The 21,148-nt window shown below is 40.3% G+C and overlaps 1 protein-coding gene across 1 annotated transcript in view; it reads right to left on the bottom strand.

Annotated features, from left to right (window-relative positions):
* Positions 1-21,148, bottom strand: part of NSD3 (nuclear receptor binding SET domain protein 3) — a 53,164-nt gene that overhangs the window by 24,093 nt on the left and 7,923 nt on the right. The window contains exons 3-12 of the mRNA XM_015818822.1: positions 20,710-20,869; positions 20,165-20,295; positions 16,443-16,955; positions 14,586-14,709; positions 11,741-11,841; positions 8,857-8,902; positions 7,107-7,237; positions 5,401-5,529; positions 2,696-2,822; positions 1,345-1,542 (exon numbers count right to left, since the gene is read on the bottom strand). Coding sequence (XP_015674308.1) covers positions 1,345-1,542; positions 2,696-2,822; positions 5,401-5,529; positions 7,107-7,237; positions 8,857-8,902; positions 11,741-11,841; positions 14,586-14,709; positions 16,443-16,955; positions 20,165-20,295; positions 20,710-20,869 — 1,660 coding nt within the window. The remainder of the gene's footprint in view (positions 1-1,344; positions 1,543-2,695; positions 2,823-5,400; positions 5,530-7,106; positions 7,238-8,856; positions 8,903-11,740; positions 11,842-14,585; positions 14,710-16,442; positions 16,956-20,164; positions 20,296-20,709; positions 20,870-21,148) is intronic.

The raw sequence follows: 21,148 nt of genomic DNA on the forward strand, positions 1-21,148 counted from the left end.
TCCTTGGTTGTTTATCTCCACAGTGTTCTGGTCATGGTGAGCTTCATTCAATCATGGTTTCTAGGAAGCTTCACTAAATGTTTTTGAAGCAAACCCTCTGTTTACGTGCTTTAGGAAGCCACTAGCTTTCGATCAGTGAAACACCCACATTTCTGCATATTTTAAGCCAGCAACTTTTTTTTTTCTTTTTCAGATATAGTATCTGTAAGAAGCATAGTCTTGCAAGATGCACGGTCTGATGTTATGCGTATTTTCATTCCTTTTCTATTACACAATGTTTTTACAAGATCTGTCAGAATGATATATACAGCCCATCTTTCCTTAAACAATCAGATCACGGAGCTACAAATGCTATATCTAGTCCTACCCTTCCCCATCTATCCATCCATCATCTATCTATCTATCTATCTATCTATCTATCTATCTATCTATCTATCTATCTATCTATCTATCTATCTATCTATCTATCTATCTATATCTATCTATCTATCTATCTATCTATCTATCTATCTATCTATCTATCTATCTATCTATCTATCTATCTATCTATCTGAAAGGAAAGTTATCTAACGTACAAAGGTCTGTGAATTCAATTCCCTATTAACATCTGGCTACCCACATCTGATGAATCTCAAACAGGATGAAATCAATCACACAGTATCTCTTTCAAAGGATGGAAGAAATTTTGTTTAGTTTTTGGGTTGTCTTGATCTTTTTCATAGCAAACAGCAGCAATATATATATATATCTATATATATCTTTAGGGTTAGGTTCCATTCCTTGCAGTGTGCAAATAAAGTAGATGTATTTTACACACACAGGCACACCTGCATGCTATTGCAAATCTTGCCATGTAGTAAAGAATTAAGATTGGGTGTGTATACCCACCCTATCCCCTAACTAATTCAGAATGGATGTTCATTTAGGTTGATAGAAAGGCTTCCATTCTCTTCCCTCCTGTATAGAATGTAAATTTCATATAAACCAACAGCCTAAGGACATTTTGTTTGGCAAGGTTTGTTGGTTCCTGGCAAATAGTTCTCCCAACACAAAACAACTGCAGAAACGTGAAGACTTTTTTCTCCACCGAAGTCATGGGAAAATAGCAATCACATTAGACCTGTGTTGTCTCCACCTGTTCAGGTTGACCGGCATGCCCCCCCCCCCTTTTAATGAATCTGAGAACAAACTACATTTTCCACCTAGACTGCCGCTGTTTCTGGAGTTTCCTTTCCCAACCTGTAGCAAGAATTCCACCACGAAGGTAAGCAAAACACCCAGAAATTATTTGGTGCTTTCATTATAACGCCTCACACAACGGGGATTATCCTGCTCTGTTCTTACCTTTGCTTGCTTTATGAATATCTTTGTCCATAGAGCACGCGGTGCAGCAATGCTGAGGGCAACGGAATCCTCGGGATTCAAAAACGGCGGTAGTAAACTTGCGGACACAGGCCTCGTGGTAGAATTTGCCACACGCGTTGACCGAGCAGCGCTTCACGTCTTTGCCAGGAAGTTTGCAGGAAAAGCATATATGCTGCCCTTTGAAAAGGAGAAATGTCAAGGGTTAGCTGGAAGAGAGAGGCATTCTTTTAGTCTGGGGACCTGGGGGGGGGGGCTGTTTGCAAAATATTATGGGGCAGGAACCGAATAACAGCCCTATCTGGCAAACATAATACCGCTGTGGTGTGAACTGCATTGGTTACCAGTTTGCTTCTGGGTCCAATTCAGGATGTAGGTTGTTGTGTTTAGCTCCCTATATCACATGGGTCCAAGGTATCTGAGAAGCTGCCTTACCCCAATGGGACTTGCCTGCCCCACTTGATCCAGGAGGAGGGGCCTACTGGGAACCCTGTCTGCCAAGGAATTCCAGTGGATGGGAATTCACAACTCTGCAGAATCAAATCCGGTGGTCTTTAAAGGCTCTGTGTTAGGTAGGGCTTTATAGGAATAACCAGCGCCTTGAATCACATCTGGAAATAAATTGGGAACCAGCGCAACTTTTGAAGCAGATATGTTACGTAGGTATAGTAGGCATGCCCATTATTGCTCATGCCTCTGCATTCTGGACCAGTGGAAGTTTCTGGGAGGTCTTCAAGGGCAGCCCCAGGTAGAGAGCATTGCAAGCAGCCAAACCGTGAGATGGTTAGGGCATGAATGATTATCTAAAGCAGGGGTCCTCAACCTTGTCAAACTTTAAGACTTGTGGACTTCAACTCCCAGAATTCTGGGAATTGAAGTCCACAGGTCTTAAAGTTGACAAGGTTGAGGACCCTTTATCTAAAGGGCCTCCTGAAATATACAATTGGATACCATCAACATACTGCTTAAAGGTGACAGTGAGAGGATGCAACAGTATATTCCTCTCAGCTTTCCAGAGGCCAAGAAAGCTCAGGCTATTATGACATTTTCCTTAGCTATCCGATGTGAAGGAAAACAAGAGGACCGATAGCCTAAATGGAGATCGACAGGACAAATAGATATCAAATTAATGCTTAAAACTCAGTGCTGAAACGCAAATGACTTTAACTGTCATGCTGCAGATTGCGGGTTAGGCTCAAAATCTGAAATTGCAATCCGTTCGTTGAGCAGACTTTCAAAAGGCCAAACTGATCCTATTTAGTAGCGTTCGGAGCTTTCGACGTTCCAGCCCCTTTCTCAAGGCCAAAAAAATAATAATAATTCACTCATTTACCATTTTTGCACTCCAGGCAGATAAATTTCCCATCGGGCTGTGAGCTCATTCCTAGGCATTCTATATGGAAGACCCTGTAGCATTCACCTTCGCAAGAGACCAGAGACTCACCGGTGCTTTCGCAAATCTTCAAAAAGAAAAAGAAAAGAGAACGCAAATAAACTCGTAAAGTTTCTAATTCAAACAAGCTGAAAAGCTAAATGCTTTCATGCTGATCACCGTTACCATTTTCAAATTTCCTTTACTCTGGCAATGCTTTTCAGAGACCAGCACATGCCACAGTATAAAATGGGACAAGGTATACTGACAGAAGAACATCAGCCATGGAACGAAAGCAGAGTTAGCCTCCTCGCTGCCACCCTCGGATGTTGGTATGTATTTTCTAGCTACTATTTCCCATTAAATTGTTCATTCTGCTCAAATATGATATGTGGGGAAATTGATATTCTTTGGCAGGCACATGCAAGCCCAGCTTCACTAGGACAAAGTCTGCAAGGAGGTGCCATGCATGCAGGAATTATATGGTGATGCACAAAGATCTTGCAAACAGGTACAGTGATATTCCAGTTGAACATAAAGAATAATTTGTGCCTCCAGTCAAGAACCTGTTAACGACCACACAACTCTCTTTAAATATGGTATGTCTGGGTTCATTAGGCCCCGTTATGGATTCTGCTAGGATCACTAGGAAGCTGTTATGGGCTCTGCTGAGATTTACTTGTAAGTAAAATACGGGTCAGCCACAACTGAGCCCAAAATTTCTATTGCTAAGCGAAACATTTGTTAGGTGAATTTTGCCCCACTTTATGACTTTTCCTACCATAGTTTTAAATAAATCTCTGCAATTGTTAAGTTAGTAACACGGTTGTTAAGTGAATCTGGATTCCCCACTGCCTTTGTTTGTCAGAAGGTCACAAAAGGCGGCCACATGACCCTGGGACACTGCGACCGTCATATCAACAAGTTGCCAAGTGTGCAAATTTTGATCATGTGACCATGGGGATGCTGCAATGGTCATAAGTGTGAAAAACGGTCGTAAGTCACTTTTTTTAGTACCATTATAAGTTCGAACAGTCACTAAATGAACTGCTGTAAATCGAGGACTACCTGAATGGTCCTGACTTATACAGATGTGAATAATTAGGAAGGTAATAAACAGTTATTACAGCTATGTTCACCTTGCAAAAGGGTTTTAGATGTTGAAATTTGATGACTTCCCCACCTGTTGTGTGAAAAGTGAACTGGAAGGAGAACTTATCATCTTCACCATATTTTTGTCTTATTTGCCATATTTATGTTTAAACTCAGCAGAATGAGAAGAAGTGATGAAAATCTTTTCTTTTTTTGTTTGCAAACTCATTTTTGTTTTAGTTTTGCACGACTGATTAAGTTGCAAAAGTAATTGCTCACTTATCTAACTAAAGAATTGACTCTCTAATCTTTCCGTGGGTGAAGGAGGAAACTCTGATCTGGTGGGGGATTAAAATCTGTCACTAGATGGCAGCAGATAAGCCAGAAAGAGACAGAGAGAATCGAATGGAATAATAATAATAGAATACAATAATAACTTTATTGTCACTTTGAATGCACACTAATTGGCATACATTAAAATGAAATTTCATTGCATTCAGCTCTCAAAGAGGAGAGAGAGAGAGAGAGAGAGAGAGAGAGAGAGAGAGAGAGAGAGAGAGAGAGAGAGAGAGAGAGAGAGAGAGAGAGAGAGAGAGAGAGAGAGAGAGAGACGTGAAACAATGTGTTGAATTTGAGAGACTGCTCCCCATCCATCCATCCGTCTTCCAACTCTTCCGAATCCATAAGGACTTCAAAAAATGCCCTCTGTTGTTGTTGTGAAGGATGGTTTTCTGGGTTAGTCAGAACCAGCATGATGGAGACACCCAAGGAAAATCAGTGGATATTCCGAGGGGAAGCAGCATCATAAACATCCTGAAAACGTCTCAGGAACATTTCATGGGGAGCTTTTCAAAAGAGCTGGAGGTCAGGACCAACAAGCAGAGACTCAGAATGAAGATTAGTATGTGCTGTTATGGTCAGCTTCCCTCTCTTGAACTTAAGGCAGCAATTACTCTTCACGGTCGTGCCATCTAAGATGTTTTCCTTATTTGAGGGTCAGTATAATTAAGGTGACGGAATCTGTTTTCTTGCAGAAGGCATCTTAAAACTAACAAGTGAAAAAAACCCCTAATTTTCTTTTCCACTGAAGCAAGCAAGCAAGGAGAAATAAATGTGAAATATGGATAGGGACGCAGAGAGAGGAGCTGTACAAATCAGGCGGAGCCAGATCCCGACTGAAGGCAAGAACAAAATAAAGAAGATACACAATCACACATATCTCTGAGAAGACATGAATGTGATTAGACTATAAAACAACAAAGAACCCTGAATAAAAAAATAATATGGATAACCTGTAAAGGCACTTTAAACTAAGGTTTTTAAGACAAATGCAGATTAAATCAACCTACAGGTATAGGTAGTCCTCGACTTACAACAGTTCAGTTAGTGACCATTCAGAGTTACAACAACACTGAAAAAAGTGACTTATGACCATTATTCACACTTACACTTTCTTTTTTGTTTGTTTGTTTGTTATTTGTTATTATTTTACTTTTTGGTAAAGGTGATTCAACAGAAATAACTGATCAGGATGAAGGGCATAATTTATTTGCAGATTTACACTTTTCATTTACCTGGCAAACAGTGTCTCTCTTATTAGTCCCTGAACCTCTTCTTGATAAACTTGAATCCACAGACTGGACATCCGAAGCATCAGCATCTGCGGTGGCCGATGGGCTATCTGACTGCTTTCCAAAACTACCCTAAAATAAAGCATGCACAGTTGTTTCCATTTTTTAGAAGAGCTCTAGAAATAAGGATCAGTGTAAATCCAGTTCATTAAAAAGAGGGGGGGGGGGGGAAACCCAGCTAACTATTTCCATAACTTCTTTGAGCTCTGACTTAGGTCGATTAAAATGCTGTCCTTGGTGTAATCTCACCTACCCGAGGGAAGAAATTTGCAGAAGGATGAATACATTTCTTGGATGAGAAAACTTAATTCTGTTTAAACAAACATATCTCTTTGCAAAATTCATGCTGCCAGTTTTGGAGTGGGGAGCATCGGGGGAAATATTAACTACAGCGTAATCACCAGGGCCATTTTGCAAAAAGAAGTCTCGAACTGAGGATTTCTTTTTTTAAAAAAACAACAACAACACCCCTATATTTTCTACCCTTTTGAAAAACTATCAAACGAGTGATTTAAATTCAAAGCATTCACTTTCTGTTTGGCCTTCTTTATATGGAGCTTCTCATCACTGTGCGATGGTGGATGCACCTGGAAAGTTGATTAGTATCATCATTATAAATGTCTACGGTGAGAAGCGGGGCATTTAATCTTAAGATGCCTCTTTCATTGGAAAACAAATAGATGACACTAAAAAGAGAAACAAGTGGCTCAGAATCCTGAAGGCAGAACAGTAGAAAACCCCTAAAATGCAGATTCCCTCACTCCAAATCTTCAGCTTTATCATCTAACTCAGTGTTTCTCAACCTTGACAATTTTAAGGCATGTGGACTTCAACTCCCAGAATTCTGGGAGTTGAAGTCCACATGCCTTAAAATTGTCAAGGTTGAGAAACACTGATCTAACTGAAACCCCTTTCAGAAGAAATCAGAAAATAATATAATGGGCTCAGTTACAGTGACCACCAGGAGGGACCACATGACTGGTTTTGCCTTACTGGGACTCACCAGATGTGGGTAGCTAGATGTTACTGCTAACCTGAAAGTAAAATACCCTAAGATTTCTCTGATCTGAATCTTTGACTGAATTATATGTAGAACAGAACTGTAAACAATGCAGAGAAAAGCAATATTTCAGCTCTAACCTAACCACCACCATTAAGCTAGCGCTAACAGTGACCGGTTAACTGTTCTCCTTCGTTTTCTGGGCCAACTCTTTCCATTTTGTTTGCTTAAATGGCCTTAAAAGCTATAATTTCCATGTTTGTTCCCAGCCTTGTCTGCAGCAGCATTTTATGCAATTCTATTTTTTTCCCCAATATTTTGCTCTTTCAATGTAGAGAAAAGACTAATAATAACATTTGGAATGTAGAATTCAATAGATCTTAAGGAAGGAGCAGAAATGGAATCTGTGTAAACAATGTTGATTTAAGTGTAGATAGGTTACACCGATGACAAAAATCTATTTATTGTCCAAATGGGGTGTTTTTTACATCCTTTACCATTGTGTTTGCAAACAAAATAGATTCAAAGAAGATCAGCAGCCACAAACATTTCAGTCCCAAGGTTTTAAACATAAAGCAATCTGTGAAGCTGATTTATCAAATTATTTGTCAGTTTCAAAGCTGTGGCCGAATAAATGCCAGCCATTTACCTGTAAATCATTAAGTCCTCTTGAATCAGAATCGGAGGTATCTCTGTAAGCTGAGTTAGCCAATTCTACATCTGTGGAGGCACGACTTCTTTTCTTTAGAGGTTTACAAGAATCTGAAATCTCACTGGCACCTTAACACAACACACCGGAATTAATTCTAAAAGATCTCTCAAATATGTAAGCTACAGAAAAGAGAAATTAAAAACAACGCCAAGAGAACTAGCCAAACTGCACGTCTGATTTAAAAGCTTTTTAAATTTACAACTCTTCTACTTTTTTTGTGTAACAGTAAGCTAATCTACGATTTTAAAAGCAGGGCTTTTCCAGTGCAGCAATGCTGTTAACTGTTGGATAGGGGGTGCAAGGTACATCTTCTGTTCATTTATACCTTATCTTCCAAATTAAAATCCTCCCAAGGCAGCTCACACTATAAAAACTAAAAGCAATCACACAATTAAAAACACATTGGAATGAACTATTTTAAAAACAGAGTGGAAAGTCAGCATCGGAACAATATTGCTTAATCAAGTCGTTTTTATAGCATTTTTTTAAAAGGGTGAAGAGTCAAGCATACAGTGATTTGTGGTTTGTTTGGATATTTTATTTGTGTATTTTGTTTTGATCATACTTTTACCCATTCGTAAAATGCCATCTCAGAAGCAACTGAATATACATTATCAAACGAACATGAAATCAAACATCCTTCTATACCTAGATCTGAACGGTATTTATTACATTACAGTGCCTTGGAGGAGGCAAACAGAAATGCTTGGGGTCAGTGATGACAGAAATTTGGAGGAAGGAGGTGGAAATGAAAGTCTTCTCCTAGCTCTTCCCAACATAGCCTATGCTTGGACAGGAGGTATGACAAATGCAGGACACAAAAGAACTACCTGAAGCAGGCCTAAATACCAGCCACCCTAACCCTTTAACCTGAAGCTTGTAGGGGAAGGACAGGCAGAGTCTGGGGAAGGAATAAAGAGAGTAATCGGCCTAGAGTCATTACTTTCCCGTTAAAAGTCTAGATCCAACCCCTCTTGAATTCTGTCGATGTCAGGTGCAAATAACCAGAAGCATTCGTTGAGTTCAAAGCAGAGAAGAGTTTATTACTGCTACCTCTATACAAGAATATAGTCAACTAACAATAAATTTTGGTGCTAATTAAGGGTCAAAGGAATTCCGGGATTTGGGTCTCTTGTGACAACGCAATGACTCCAAACTGATGACATGTTTAACCCTGCCTTCCAGTTCGGCTTGCTCTTCTCCTATAATTGACTCTTATCTAGCCCAATTTAGTGTTGATCTTCAGTTGACTAGGCATGAGCAATAAATCAAATGAACTGGAGCTTAATGTGTGGTCCGGACTCTTCCAGCCTGATAAAGCTCCACATGTTATCATAAATTGCTTAGAACTAGAGTGGGAGAACCATAGCCTAAAAACCATAGCCATGAAATCTGATATATAACAAATCCACTTGTTCCACACCTAAGGCTAGAATTCACTCTGTTAATTATTCTTGCCGGAGATTTAAGAGAGGATGTTTGTGCTTTCATTTTGCACATTTTCAAGCCTGCTTTGTCAGAGATTCTGCTTCAATGCCTTTTGACACGACTGGTTATTGAGGGTTAGCATGACAATAAACTATATTTATTCGGCAGCATACTAAGAAGGTTAATTTATAAATCTGTCAGAAAGCTTTAGAGACCGAAAAACGAGACAAACGACAAGAAATTTAAAAGCCACACTAACCTTTTTGTAATCCAGTCTTCACTGCTGCCTGTGGGGCTGTTTCTACCTGTTTAGACAGGAAAATGAGTGGTTAGTAAAGGCATTTCTTGTTCCCTAGTACAAAGGAGAAAATGTAAATTCAACGCAAGCAGTTAGTATATAAGGAGTCACATTTAAGGGTTTTTCCCCCCACCCATACCCTAAATATATATATATATTTCTCTTTTGTGGATTTAATTAAGACTGCCTTCCCTAAACAACAGAAAACTTCAAAAACATTCAATATGTGCGTGAAGTGACAGGAAGGCTTTATTTTTGTCCAAGAATCAATAAAGGGGTTGGGGGAGGGGGAGCTACCAAGCCTTGGGCTAGAAGAAGGGGAAAAAAAAAAATAACGACAGCTATAAAAGGAGAGAGAGAAGCAGGACACTGAAATTCCAATTGACATTTAACTTATGGACCCCTTTAAAAGCAAGAGCTTCTGAGGACATGGGCTTATCCTCTATATAGAGCGGAATGAGACAGCTCGCCACGGTCAGTTCGCTGCGGGCAAAAACTTACCACAGCCAACTCGTTGTGGGACGACTCACCACGGGACAATTTTAACAATTCAATTTATTTAAAATAAATTTAATTTTTTTTAAAAAATTTCTCTTCTTTGCATTTCATTCCGTCCCTCCTTTCGCGTCCGTTCTTTAATGATTCTGTTCCACCATTTCTTTGATGTTAGCGTTAACGCTTGTCCCGTGGCAAGTTGGCCGTGGCGAGTTGTCATAGACCCATATAGAGTTCTGCGAAGGCAGAAGAGGGAAGAGGGCCGGGCAAATGCATGTACAGCTGGAAGCACCGCTGACACAGCGCATGGGGAGACGGGTGGGTGACCTTGTGAAGTCACTTCAAGGCTTTGGTATTCTGTGCCTTGGATCCTACACTGAGAGGCGCTTTTCGGCAGGGGAACATCCAAGTTGTGAATTTCACAATGGAAGCAGCGTCTTGGCTAAAGGTCTCGCTTTTTAGGCTAAAAACTGTAAATTTGAAAATAAAAAGAAAATAACAGTTCTCCATAAGGTGATTTACATAGGCAGGTTAAGAAACACATCTCAAAAATATTTATGAAGGATTGTTCTATAATGTTTGAAAAATATTTTATTTCATTGTACAATGGATAAAAACATACAATAGAAGGATTTGTATAGGATACAATTGATAATACAAATATAAAATCTAGACAATCACTTTTTATTTTGCTACCACTCACTTGCAACAGAATTAACATTTGTGTTTCTCAGTTGAAATTAATATTCCAGTTGTCATCTTAAATTGAAAGGACGCAGAGTTAATTTGGAGAGTCACTGATGTGAACAAATATGGTTGCGGAATCCTAAAATATCAGTATGCCTTTCTGAACATATCACATATTCAAGCTTACGCAATACAGTGCTTCTCTGATCATTAAGCTTTCCTATATGCTTTTCCTGAAAAACATCAGTACAATATACTATGTTGATTTAATTAGTTACATAGTATAAAGCAAGCAGAGATTACTTGGGGAATGAATTATTATTATTATTTTTTTTTTTAAAAAAAATCTGTGTTGAAATCTTCCTTTAAAATCACTATTTTGGAAATCTAACTCAGGAAGAGTTTTGCTGGGACAGCAAAGCCAAAGCTTAAAAGCCGGAATAACGAACTGGTATTTTAAACAGAAGATGTTTAGCTTCATATTGAGTAAAAAAAAATAATCATCATAATAGTAGAAAAATAAAAATACCATATATAACATTTATTAGAAATTGCTGTCTTTTCAAATGATTTGGGCTGTTAGGGAAAGTGTGTTCTATTTTATATTCCAAAATAAATTTCCTTTGAATTTAAAAACCGAGAATACCCAAATGGTTGAGAAAATCCAAAATGTAATAACCTTCTTGAAACATGCATCGTCCACAGACAGCATGAGTGGCACAGTGAAGCAACTTGCACGCCCCTCTTCACTTGCAATTGGCTATTTCCAAAAGGAATATACACCCTTCGAGATCCATACCCCAAAGAGATACCCTGTACATGTTGTTTCTTCTTACAAGGAAAAAAAAAAGGCAACCTAGAATTATGTTCCATCTTGCTTGCTGTCAGCATGCACGCATTTGGCTTTCATACTTAGAACCACTTTTCAAGAGGGTCTAATCCAGGGGTAGGCAACCTTGGCTCTTTTATGACTCGCGGACTTCAACTCCCAGAATTCCTGAGTCAGCCATGCTGAGGGGAAAGGGAGGTTTCCAAGCTGAGCCATGCTGGCTCAGGAATTCTGGGAGTTGAAGTCCAGGAGTCACGAAGGGGCCAAAGTTTCCCTCATGCTGGCTCAGGAATTCTGGGAGTTGACGTCCATGAGTCATGAAGGGGCCAAAGTTTCCCTCATGCTGGTTCAGGAATTCTGGGAGTTGAAGTCCACCAGTCATAAAAGAGCCAAGGTTGCCTACCCTTGATCTAATCCATCCTACTTTCTCGGAAAGGGAAAAAGACAACAACGCCCCCCCCACACACACAAGTGCCAGCCTCAATATACTCCAGCGGCTATACTAAGATGCGGACAAAGTAGAGCGCAATCCAGAGAACTCACTGAAACATAAAAATCAACACGGCTCGTAACAGAAACAGGTGTCGCATTCATGAGAAGGTCTACTTTCTCAGGTCTCCAAAGCATGAATGATGCTGTCAGTGGAAATTAGTTGACCAGCAGAGTTTATTAAGGGGGTTGGATCTCAAGAAGGAGAGTCCAAAAAAAAAAAAAAAGTTGAAAAAAATAATAACAGAGAGGGTAGGTGGGGTTTAAATAAAAAGGCATGAATATAAACGTGAAAACAGGTATGACTACGATATATTTTTAACTCTCTACATGGAGGACGCCAACCTGCTCCTTTTTGATCTTCTTCTTTGGCACAACCTCAGTGGATTTCTCAGACTCTGAGCGAGTTCGTATTGATCTTCTCTGTTGCTTCTTTTCTACAGAACCTGAGGGAAGAGAATGGTTTCCATTACAGGAGTCTCTCTCTCTGTCTCTTTCCTCAATGAGGGATGATGTTCAATAGCAAAGTCCTGATTTCTCTACATTCTTCTTGAGGGCATAGACTTTAATCTGCCAGCTGACGTTCTGGCTGCAGGCAATGCATCTCAGTGCTTCAGGCAGAGTCCTGAGTTCGGGAAAAGACCAGCTTTAATACGAAGATAAAGGGGAGTTCTAGAATTCAAATTATTAGGGAGGGGCTAACTCTCCAAACCAACTACCATCAAAGAGGTTAATCTGTTCTCAATTTCATTTGCAAAGTAACTGCCTACCCAGGAGGCATAGCTCCGTGCTATCTAAAGAGCCAATTCACTTTCAAAATGTTCTTAAACAGTTCTTAGCATCTTACGTTAAAAAAAAAACTTGTGGGAAATAGGAGGACGTGCTATATGGTGATGGACTAGCTCCAAGGACATTCACTGACAATGCTTAATCTCTGGCATCAGAAAAATCAGAGTTCAAACTCCCTAAAATGGATGCCTCTATGTACTTCGGGACAAACATCTACTTCACACAACACAGGGTGCAGCTTTCATAGCGAAAATGAAGGGGATTCTTATCAACTGGAGAATTTTCTTACCTGCAAATTCTCCTTAAACCTATTTGTTAGATTAGTGGTTCTCAACCTTTTTAATGCCGCGACCCCAACCGGTCGTAAGTCGAGGACTAAACCGGTCGTAAGTCAAGGACTAAACCGGTCGTAAGTCGAGGACTACCCAACCGGTCGTAAGTCGAGGACTTTCCCTGCCCGGGAGCGCCGCGCATGCGTGGTTCCGCCCCCTGCGCCGGCCGAGGCATAGCTGGCAAGCGGCAGAGACGGAGCAGGCCGACCACCAGCTGGCCCAGCCCAAGGGAGGGAAGGCACCCGCCGGAAAAGGGGGAAAAAAATGGCAGACAAAAAAATGGCAAACAAAAAAAATGGCGGACAGCCTTGCTTGGCGACCCCCATGAAATGGTCAATCGACCCCAAATGGGATCCCGACCCACAGGTTGAGAACCACTGTGTTAGATAGTGGTCCATTCCCTCTATTATGAAGGTAGGGGAAAAAAAAAAAGGCTGGATCCAGGAAGGAAACTGGAAGATGCTACTTAATGCAGCCATGATTCTTTCTTCTAAAAGAATATGCCTCCTACACCACATTAAATGTGTGGACCACAAGATGGTGACAAGTCGTGAAAACCATACCTTGGAAATTAATTATTTCATTCCGAACACCATGACAATAGAACGTTGTCAACACTCTTAACCCACTCCTGGTACATCAAAGGTCTCTGCCTCCTACCCTCCAAAAATCAGTGTCACAAAAGAAACACCCAGTTAATTGGGCCTCTCTCTCCTGGCATTACTCAACCATACATGGCTAGAAGTAGCTTCAGAATACAGTTGACTTCCCATGAGCACCTCCTGTTCATTTAAGAAAAGGCTGCCAATTACTAAGCTTCAGATGAGTCTTTCTCATCTAAAAATTCAGATAAAAGACTAGTCCAGGGGTCTTCAAACTTGGCCCTTTTATGACTTGTGGACTTCAACTCCCAGAATCCCTCAGCCAGGCACGCGTGCCTGGCTGAGGAATTCTGGGAGTTGAAGTCCACAAGTCATAAAAGGGCCAAGTTTGAAGACCCCTGGACTAGATCCATTCATTTAAAAGGAAAGAGAGAGGGAAGGTGAGACGTGAAACCGATGATCACATGGCACTCTGAGCAGGAGGCGATTTGAAGGAGTTCTTCCCTTTGTGAGCCCATGTTCAGATAGGATGAATTGCAATTTTCCTGTGTATTTAAGGACTGACTTACATGCTTAGCATTTTCAGTTCAAAAGTGGGGGCCGATTGCCAATAAATAAAATACAGGAGACAATCGCCATCTGTCTATTTCGGTATGGATTTTTTTCTAGTTATTGCTTTCCTTTAGGTTTCAACAGCTCCAGTTCTAAATGAAGAAGTACTAAAATAAAAATAAATAAATAAAGGACGGAAGTCTCTTGATGTCTCAAAACTGCCCTAGCTCAAGAGGGAGGAGCAAATTTATTATTGTGCGAGGATTTATTTAATTTTTTTGGGGGGTGGAAACCATTTGTCAAATTGTACCTTGAACAAAAAGCTCATAGTGTAATAAAGACGATGGTTCAAGGTGTTGTATGATATTTCATAATTTTCCTGTAATCCGGTAATGATTAGAGCAGCATTCTTGGAAACTTGCCACTTCACAGGAAGCAGCACATTCTTTGAAGGAAGTTTATGACAGAATTCTGCAAATTTTAAAATAGGCATTCCATCGATTCCAAGAGTTGAAGCTGAAATGAACAGCCCGATTTTTTAAACTGCGGCCACAGCGTAAATTGCGAAGTCTACTGCACCTTCACTCTGCTGTTTATATGAGCAAAGGCCCTACTATAGTTCAGCTGGGCTTCCAATGGGGTCCTCTCAAAAGTCAAATCGCTTTCCAGTTAAGCTCAGCTACCAGTATCTACATGGACCACTGTGGAGAATTGGTTGGCCATGGCTTTCCTCAATGTTTCTCAGTCTATCCTTTGACTCTGGGTTCTCTGATGGTCTTCTAGTTCATATCAACCAGCTTAGCAATCATCAAAGGTCAGTTGAAGCCCTTTCTTTGGTTTTCGTCTAATACTTTACCCTTGGAACACATCGGATTCATTTGGCCTTAGACCAGGAGAGCCACAAACTTTACTTACTTGCCAACCCAGATGTTTCTGGAGAGGGTGCACTTTGTGAGGAGGCCCTCTCAGTTCGCGGGATGGAGACAGAAGTGACTTTGTCATGCCCTTTGATGATAATCTCTGGTTTGTTTCCTATACCCTATTACAAATGAAAAGAAGGAGCTTTGAGTATTTCTAAATTAGGGTCTCTGTAAGAAATACATTTTTCAAATATTTAGCACAGTATATATATATATATGTGTGTGTGTGTGTGTGTGTGTGTGTGTGTGTGTGTGTGTGTATCTTATCTGTTGGGTGAGGTATATATATATACATACATATACATACATATATACAGCTGCCTAACATGCAAGCTGCCCAGGTTCGAATCCCTGAAGGGTGTGACTAGCTGTTGAGGGCAAATGAGCCTGAAATAGCTATACTAGTCTCCCACTAACTCTTTGTCAGCCACAAAAATTTTGGATTGAAAAGAGGAGGTAGAGAACAACATTGCAAGGGAAATGCTCAAGACTTTCCCCTTAAATTCTTGGGCAGGAGCTTGTAAGCAGTTCCTCCTTCATTCCAAACAGCATCCGAGGGCTGTTACAATGCTACTATATCACATTAGGAGCCATCTCCTTGCCCAGCCTCCTTGTCTGAAATTTCGCGACTGTTCTAGAGGGCCCTGCAACTTTGAATGCGGAGACTAAAAAAAAGAAGAAACAGAAACAAGGACCTAAAACAAAGATGACGACAAGGAGGACGAAAAATTGCTACGTGCCAATCCCGAAGGTGTTTTTTTCAAAAGGCAACCGGACTTTTGTTTTTCCTTGAAGACATCTCGCTGCTCATCCGAGAAGCTTCTTCAGTTCTCGGGTGAAGAAACGTCTTCAGTTCAGAAGCTTCAGAACTGAAGAAGCAAAACTTCTTCAAGGAAAAACAAAAGAAGTCCAGTTGCCTTTTGCAAAAGCACCTTTGGGACAACTATGGTCTGGATCAGGGGCAGTCAACCTTGGCTCTTTTATGACTCGTGGACTTCAACTCCCAGAATTCCTGAGCCAGCTAAGCTGGCTCAGGAATTCTGGGAGTTGAAGTCCACGAGTCATAAAAGAGCCAAGGTTGACTACCCCTGGTCTGGACGATTGAGAATTCTCCATAAATGTTAAGTGCAAATGGACTTGTGCAGGGATTCAAGCCTGGGCAGACAATGAATGATGAATGGATGAATTTGTTTTTTTGTTTGTTGAAAAGCCGGCAGGGATGGTAGCTAGGAAAGCTCCATGAACGTGCACGTATGCAACAGGGATCATCTGAGAAAATGTATGACCTTACAAAACAGCAGAACGGGTGAATTTAAGCATAATGGTTGCGATTCAATATTAAAGAAGCGAATCTAAATTTTCCTGCTTTCGCAAATTACTCTTTTGAAATAGGAATGAGTTAACAGATTTGTCAAAGATAGCAGGTAGACAATTCCGCTCTAATTATCACTTCTTTTTTTTTAGTGAATAGCTGTCCACACATATTTACTCAAAAGAAGAGAATTATGGTATCTGGAAAAAAAACAATTAAATAGGGTGCAGGAACATCTCTGGATGCTATCTAATACCTGAACACTGACCAATTTCACACAACATATTACTCCTGGAAGCAAGTGCCCTGAAAATAAGGACTACTGAACCTTATTCTTGACATTTTAAGGTCAAAGTAATTCACACCAATATTTTATACTGCCTGCAATCTGAAAGTACCTAAGGAAGCTGTCAACCTCACAGTAAATTCTTCTGAACTCCATGGGACTTACTTCCAAGTAGTTCTGAGGACGACTGCAATTTAAAATCTTTAATACTGGTTTGCACAAATATTCCTTAAGAGAGATGCGCGTTTCTTTACCTTTGCAGAGTAAACAAACTGATCAATGAATTTTCCATTCCCAGCTGCATTCTGAAGAGCAAAAACTTGTTCAATTTTAACAACTGGAGACATATTACATTTTTGAAGGTCCAGCGTTCCTTTGTGCATGGTGATTGACGCTGGGAGGGATTTTCTGGCTGCAGCAGTTTTCCACTGGATTTTCACCGGAGGGGCTTCTTCATCTGGACTGGACTGTCTCCTCTGACTATACCTCCGGACCTCCGTTTTGGGTGGGGAAGGTGCGGCCAAAACGTCATCGGTCGGTTCTGCCGGAGAGTTTGGCGACGATTTAATTTTGCGGTTCTTTTTAGCCTCAATCTTAGGCATGACAGTCCGTTTGGCTTTTGATGATGCCTCCTCTGGCTCTTTATCTACGTAGATGAAGGTGTACTGCTCTATCCTCTCTTCCAGACTCATTTTTAGCGCTTTCTCAGCATGGGCAATGCCAATATCCCACTGGGCGCGTTCTCTCTGCGGCCTGGGTTTGCGAATCTTAGGAGAGAAAAAAGACGTTGCATTAATGAAGCCCCCTCTTACAAAATGAAAACAGGTTTGGCTTCAGCTGCCATGTCAAAGTATTTCCAGAGAGACAGCTGTGTCAGTGTTACTAATGAGTTAGTAATCTATCAGCTTAAAGCAGCTTATTTAAAGCATCCCTCTCTTCTTAATATCTGACTTATGGTACAGATTCTGAAGTTCTCCTGACTATCAACTACTACTTCATGGAGAAGGGGGAAAAAAAGCAAGACATTAACAAATAAGGTCAGCAGAGTTCAAGCTGTTTTGCAAGCTAATACTAGTTGGCATACAGTGTTAAAGTTTATTGTGCCTCCTTACATTACTTGGCAACTCAAATAATCTGAATAATTACACAATCCATCTTTGATGACAATAACTACAGTAGACTTGCATAACTACAGAGAAACATTATTTAAGAGAAGTATAATCAGCAAGGCTGATGAATAAGTAAGCAGCCTAAATTTTCAAACCACTTTTTTGGGCCTTCAGCATTTTCCTCCATGCTATTGAACAAGACATGTTGTATTTTTAAAATATTAAGCCTATCAAAATCTTACTATAATTTTCCCATTGAGAATATATGCCATCATTGTTCAATAGTTGGGTTTCAAATTATAGCAGCATGATTCTACACGTTCTACAGAAGCTACCAGCTGCTCACTTCTGTTCCAGATTCAAACATGTACTTTTCAACAAGCTCATAATCAAAGCAGAAGGATCAGGCAGTTGTACATCTAGCATTCTACATCACACATATACATCTTCCAACATCAGGAAAAGTGGAGTTTGGCAGCATAAATGTTCACAGATCTGCCTAAACTCATTGGTGGCCTTTACCACTTTTGATGGCTAAAGTCCACATTTTAACTATGAATTGAGTAAAGGCTTCTCTCAGCCCTGAATCTTGCTGTGTTTAAAGCCAATAGATGATATATTTTTCGGCACCAGCCATCATGTTATACGTTTATATCGTATCATCCCTTACCTGTCTCTGCTGTGAGAAGCCAAATTGCAATCATCATTCATCACACTTCTATTTCTACAGCATTTCTGACATGCCACAGCCAGAATTTTATAAACTATTCCATGCATGGTTTTACTATAGATTTATCTAGAGGTGTTACTACACTGGTAGCCCAAGCAACATATTAATAATACATACTTATATGTTACTGTTCTTATTGATAGCATCCTAGCTTAGTTGCAGGATCGATCTGCTTTGTACTGTGCTTCTTCAATGCACATAGCAACAGTGTGACTCTGCTCAGAGGCATATGTAAGTAGCTATATAAGCTGAGAAAAAGCAAGCAAACAAATGCTATCAAGAAGTTTTATTTTTCAGCTGGCTCATCACAGTGGAAACACTGATTGGGGCTGAGAGGGAAAGAGTGTCACAGGGTCACCCAGCCAGTTTCTGTGCCTACTGGAGGACATGAAGTTGGGTTTGCTCACTTATCTAGTTCTTTAACCACTAGATCACACTGGCTTTCGCACACTTACCTAAAGATTTAAATGATTACTTCTTTATTTATCAATTTTTTTTGCTACTTTAGCCTAAACACATTCCTGAAAAATTAATATTAAACGAAACAGCAAACATTGTAGCTTCTTTGTATCTTCCAGATGAGCGGAAAAAGCAAAACAGAGGTCACAAATGTAAAGTCAACAATTACTGTTTATCTGCAACTTTTCTTACAGATTAGATCCCAACTTAGCTAGAAGGATGCTTTAGCCCTTATGGGATGCCATGGTAAGAAGGTGTAAAACATCTTAGCTCTTCCTTCTATCATACATTTCAAGGTTTCATATATTTTCGGTTTTTCAGCTAAAACTCTCAAAATAATAATACAGATTAATTTTATGAGGCTCCTGTGTTTTGCCCATGATGCGGATGCAGAAAATTATATGTTCATGAAGAAATGTTGCATAGCTAGAGCCAGAGTGGACCATTATCACACTAGGTCCTTGGTGTTCTATCCCAGCCTATTGCCGTCCTTGTTAAAGGCACAAGGACCAAACCCCTGCTGATACAATAGGCTGGAAACGTTAAAACAAAACAAAATCCCTTTTATTTGGGTGACAATCCTGTCAATAAGTCCAAAACACAAACAGCAAACCTCAAGTCCAAAGGGAGGAAATAGTCCACAGGAACACGTTGCAAACAAGACGAACAGACCAGGATTCCAAGAAGCACTTTGCAAACGGTTGCCTTCAGCAACCAGCAACGCCCACACCTCCCCTTTTTATACAGCAGTCCCAGGGCGTTGCCTCTCATTGCCTTCTCCTTTTACTCTCGAGTAGTCGCATAGACTGTTGTTGTTTTTTCCTTGCNCTGACTCCTGCTCCTCACACAGCTGAGCTTCATCAGAAACACGACTGGAGGGGCCAGGCTCTTCATCAAGCCGTGAGTCTTGTAATTCATCAGAGCCTCCCTCTGACCCTGATGGCCCCTCAACGGCCTCCTCCACCTCCTCCTCAGATTCCTCAGACTCAGCTGTTGGGAACACAGGCTGGCACAGAATCACAACACTTGGGTTTTTTTTTGCCCTAAGGCAGAGGTCCCCAACCTTTTGAGCACTAGGGACCGGTTCCATAGAGAGAGGCTTTTCTGCGGACCGGAGGGGGCGTGGTTTCATGTACTGCCTTCATCCTGCGGATGGGGGTTTGCTTGTTTGCGTGGACCGGTTTCAGGCATGCCACGGCCCGGTGCCGGTCCACAGACCAGGGGTTGGGGACCCCTGCCTTAAGGGCTGATGGCATTATCTGTCTTTCCTGAGAGTGCAAATCCAAACAGTAATCTGCTACCTTGACAGGCAAGTTTCTACATAAACAAACAAACCCACCTATAATACTTTGAGTTATAATCTGTATTTTTATTGTGATTTTATTATGATTTTATACCTATTATACATGTATGTACCTATGTCTATGCAGGTATAAAATTATAATAAAATCACAATAAAAATACAGGCCATAACTCAAAAGAGAGATAGCTGGGTTTGTTTAACCATGTTATGCTTGTGGTTTTATTTGATGTTGTAAGCTACCCACAATCGCCTTGCAGCAAGATGGGTGGCAAACAAAAGTAATAATAAATAAATTTTAAAAAATATCTGGCTTTATACGAACAGTTGTTCTCTTACTCGCTGCTAAAATAAGCGATCATTTCAGGCTATACATACCTTTTGTTTCTCAGACTCTGCCACCAGCTGATCATACTGTTTACGTCCGTTATATTCTCGTACCCGCTTTTCATGTACCCAGGCCCTTTCAGGCTGGTTGCTAAAGAATTGAACATGATATTCTCGTGCACCTGGGAAGAAAGAAAGAAAAAAAACTGAAAATAAAACATTTGGATAAGAAATTCCACCACTCACATTTTTCATTCGGGGAACTATACTCTCACACCTGCCTGAAGTACATAGGCAAACTGAAAAAATTCCCTTTTAACAAAAAAAAAAAAAAAAGAGCAAAAATATTAACCATCAACTTCAAACGTGACCTTTAAAACTTCATTAGGTATAATTATGCAGATGTATGCTGGTGTATACATATGAAAAAAGAAGTAAGGGGCCCCAAAGACTGTCATCTCTTTGTTTTAATTTAATCAGATTCTTGATCTAATCTGCTCAGTTTGAATTATGAGATAGTAATGACAGAATAATCAAGCAAATCTGCCGTTCAGAAAATTTCTGAAATCACAGCCCAGATATTTTTCTTTACTGACCTCTCGTATTAATTTTAGTATGAACTTCGAGTTGAGGATCTCTTGAAACCATACAGGGCCACCAAGGATATGTCCCCACTTTGGACCAGACAAGATCTCCCACCTCAAACTTGCTATCACTTGCCTCTTGTGTGGAAAGTGAAGAAGCAACCTGCTGCGCCTATAGGAGAATTACAAAATTAAAAAAAATTATCTCACATGAAAGTGAAGAGATGTTATTACAGATGAGATATTCTGATGCAGAACATTATGTGATATAGGTTATTGAATGTATCGATGAACACATAGATTAGTCCACATCCTGCACAACATTGTATTATACAAAAATAGATGACCTCTTTGTCTCTGGTAATCTTTTACTTGTCCTCCATCTGCCAAGGCAGTTAGGATGCTTTTTACAAGAGTCTCTTCCTAAATATTTTGGTCCGAGAGGCTCCCC

The sequence above is a fragment of the Protobothrops mucrosquamatus genome, unplaced genomic scaffold (assembly GCF_001527695.2).
Source record: "Protobothrops mucrosquamatus isolate PMUCROS unplaced genomic scaffold, P.Mucros_1.0 scaffold799, whole genome shotgun sequence".
Lineage (NCBI taxonomy): Eukaryota > Metazoa > Chordata > Lepidosauria > Squamata > Viperidae > Protobothrops > Protobothrops mucrosquamatus.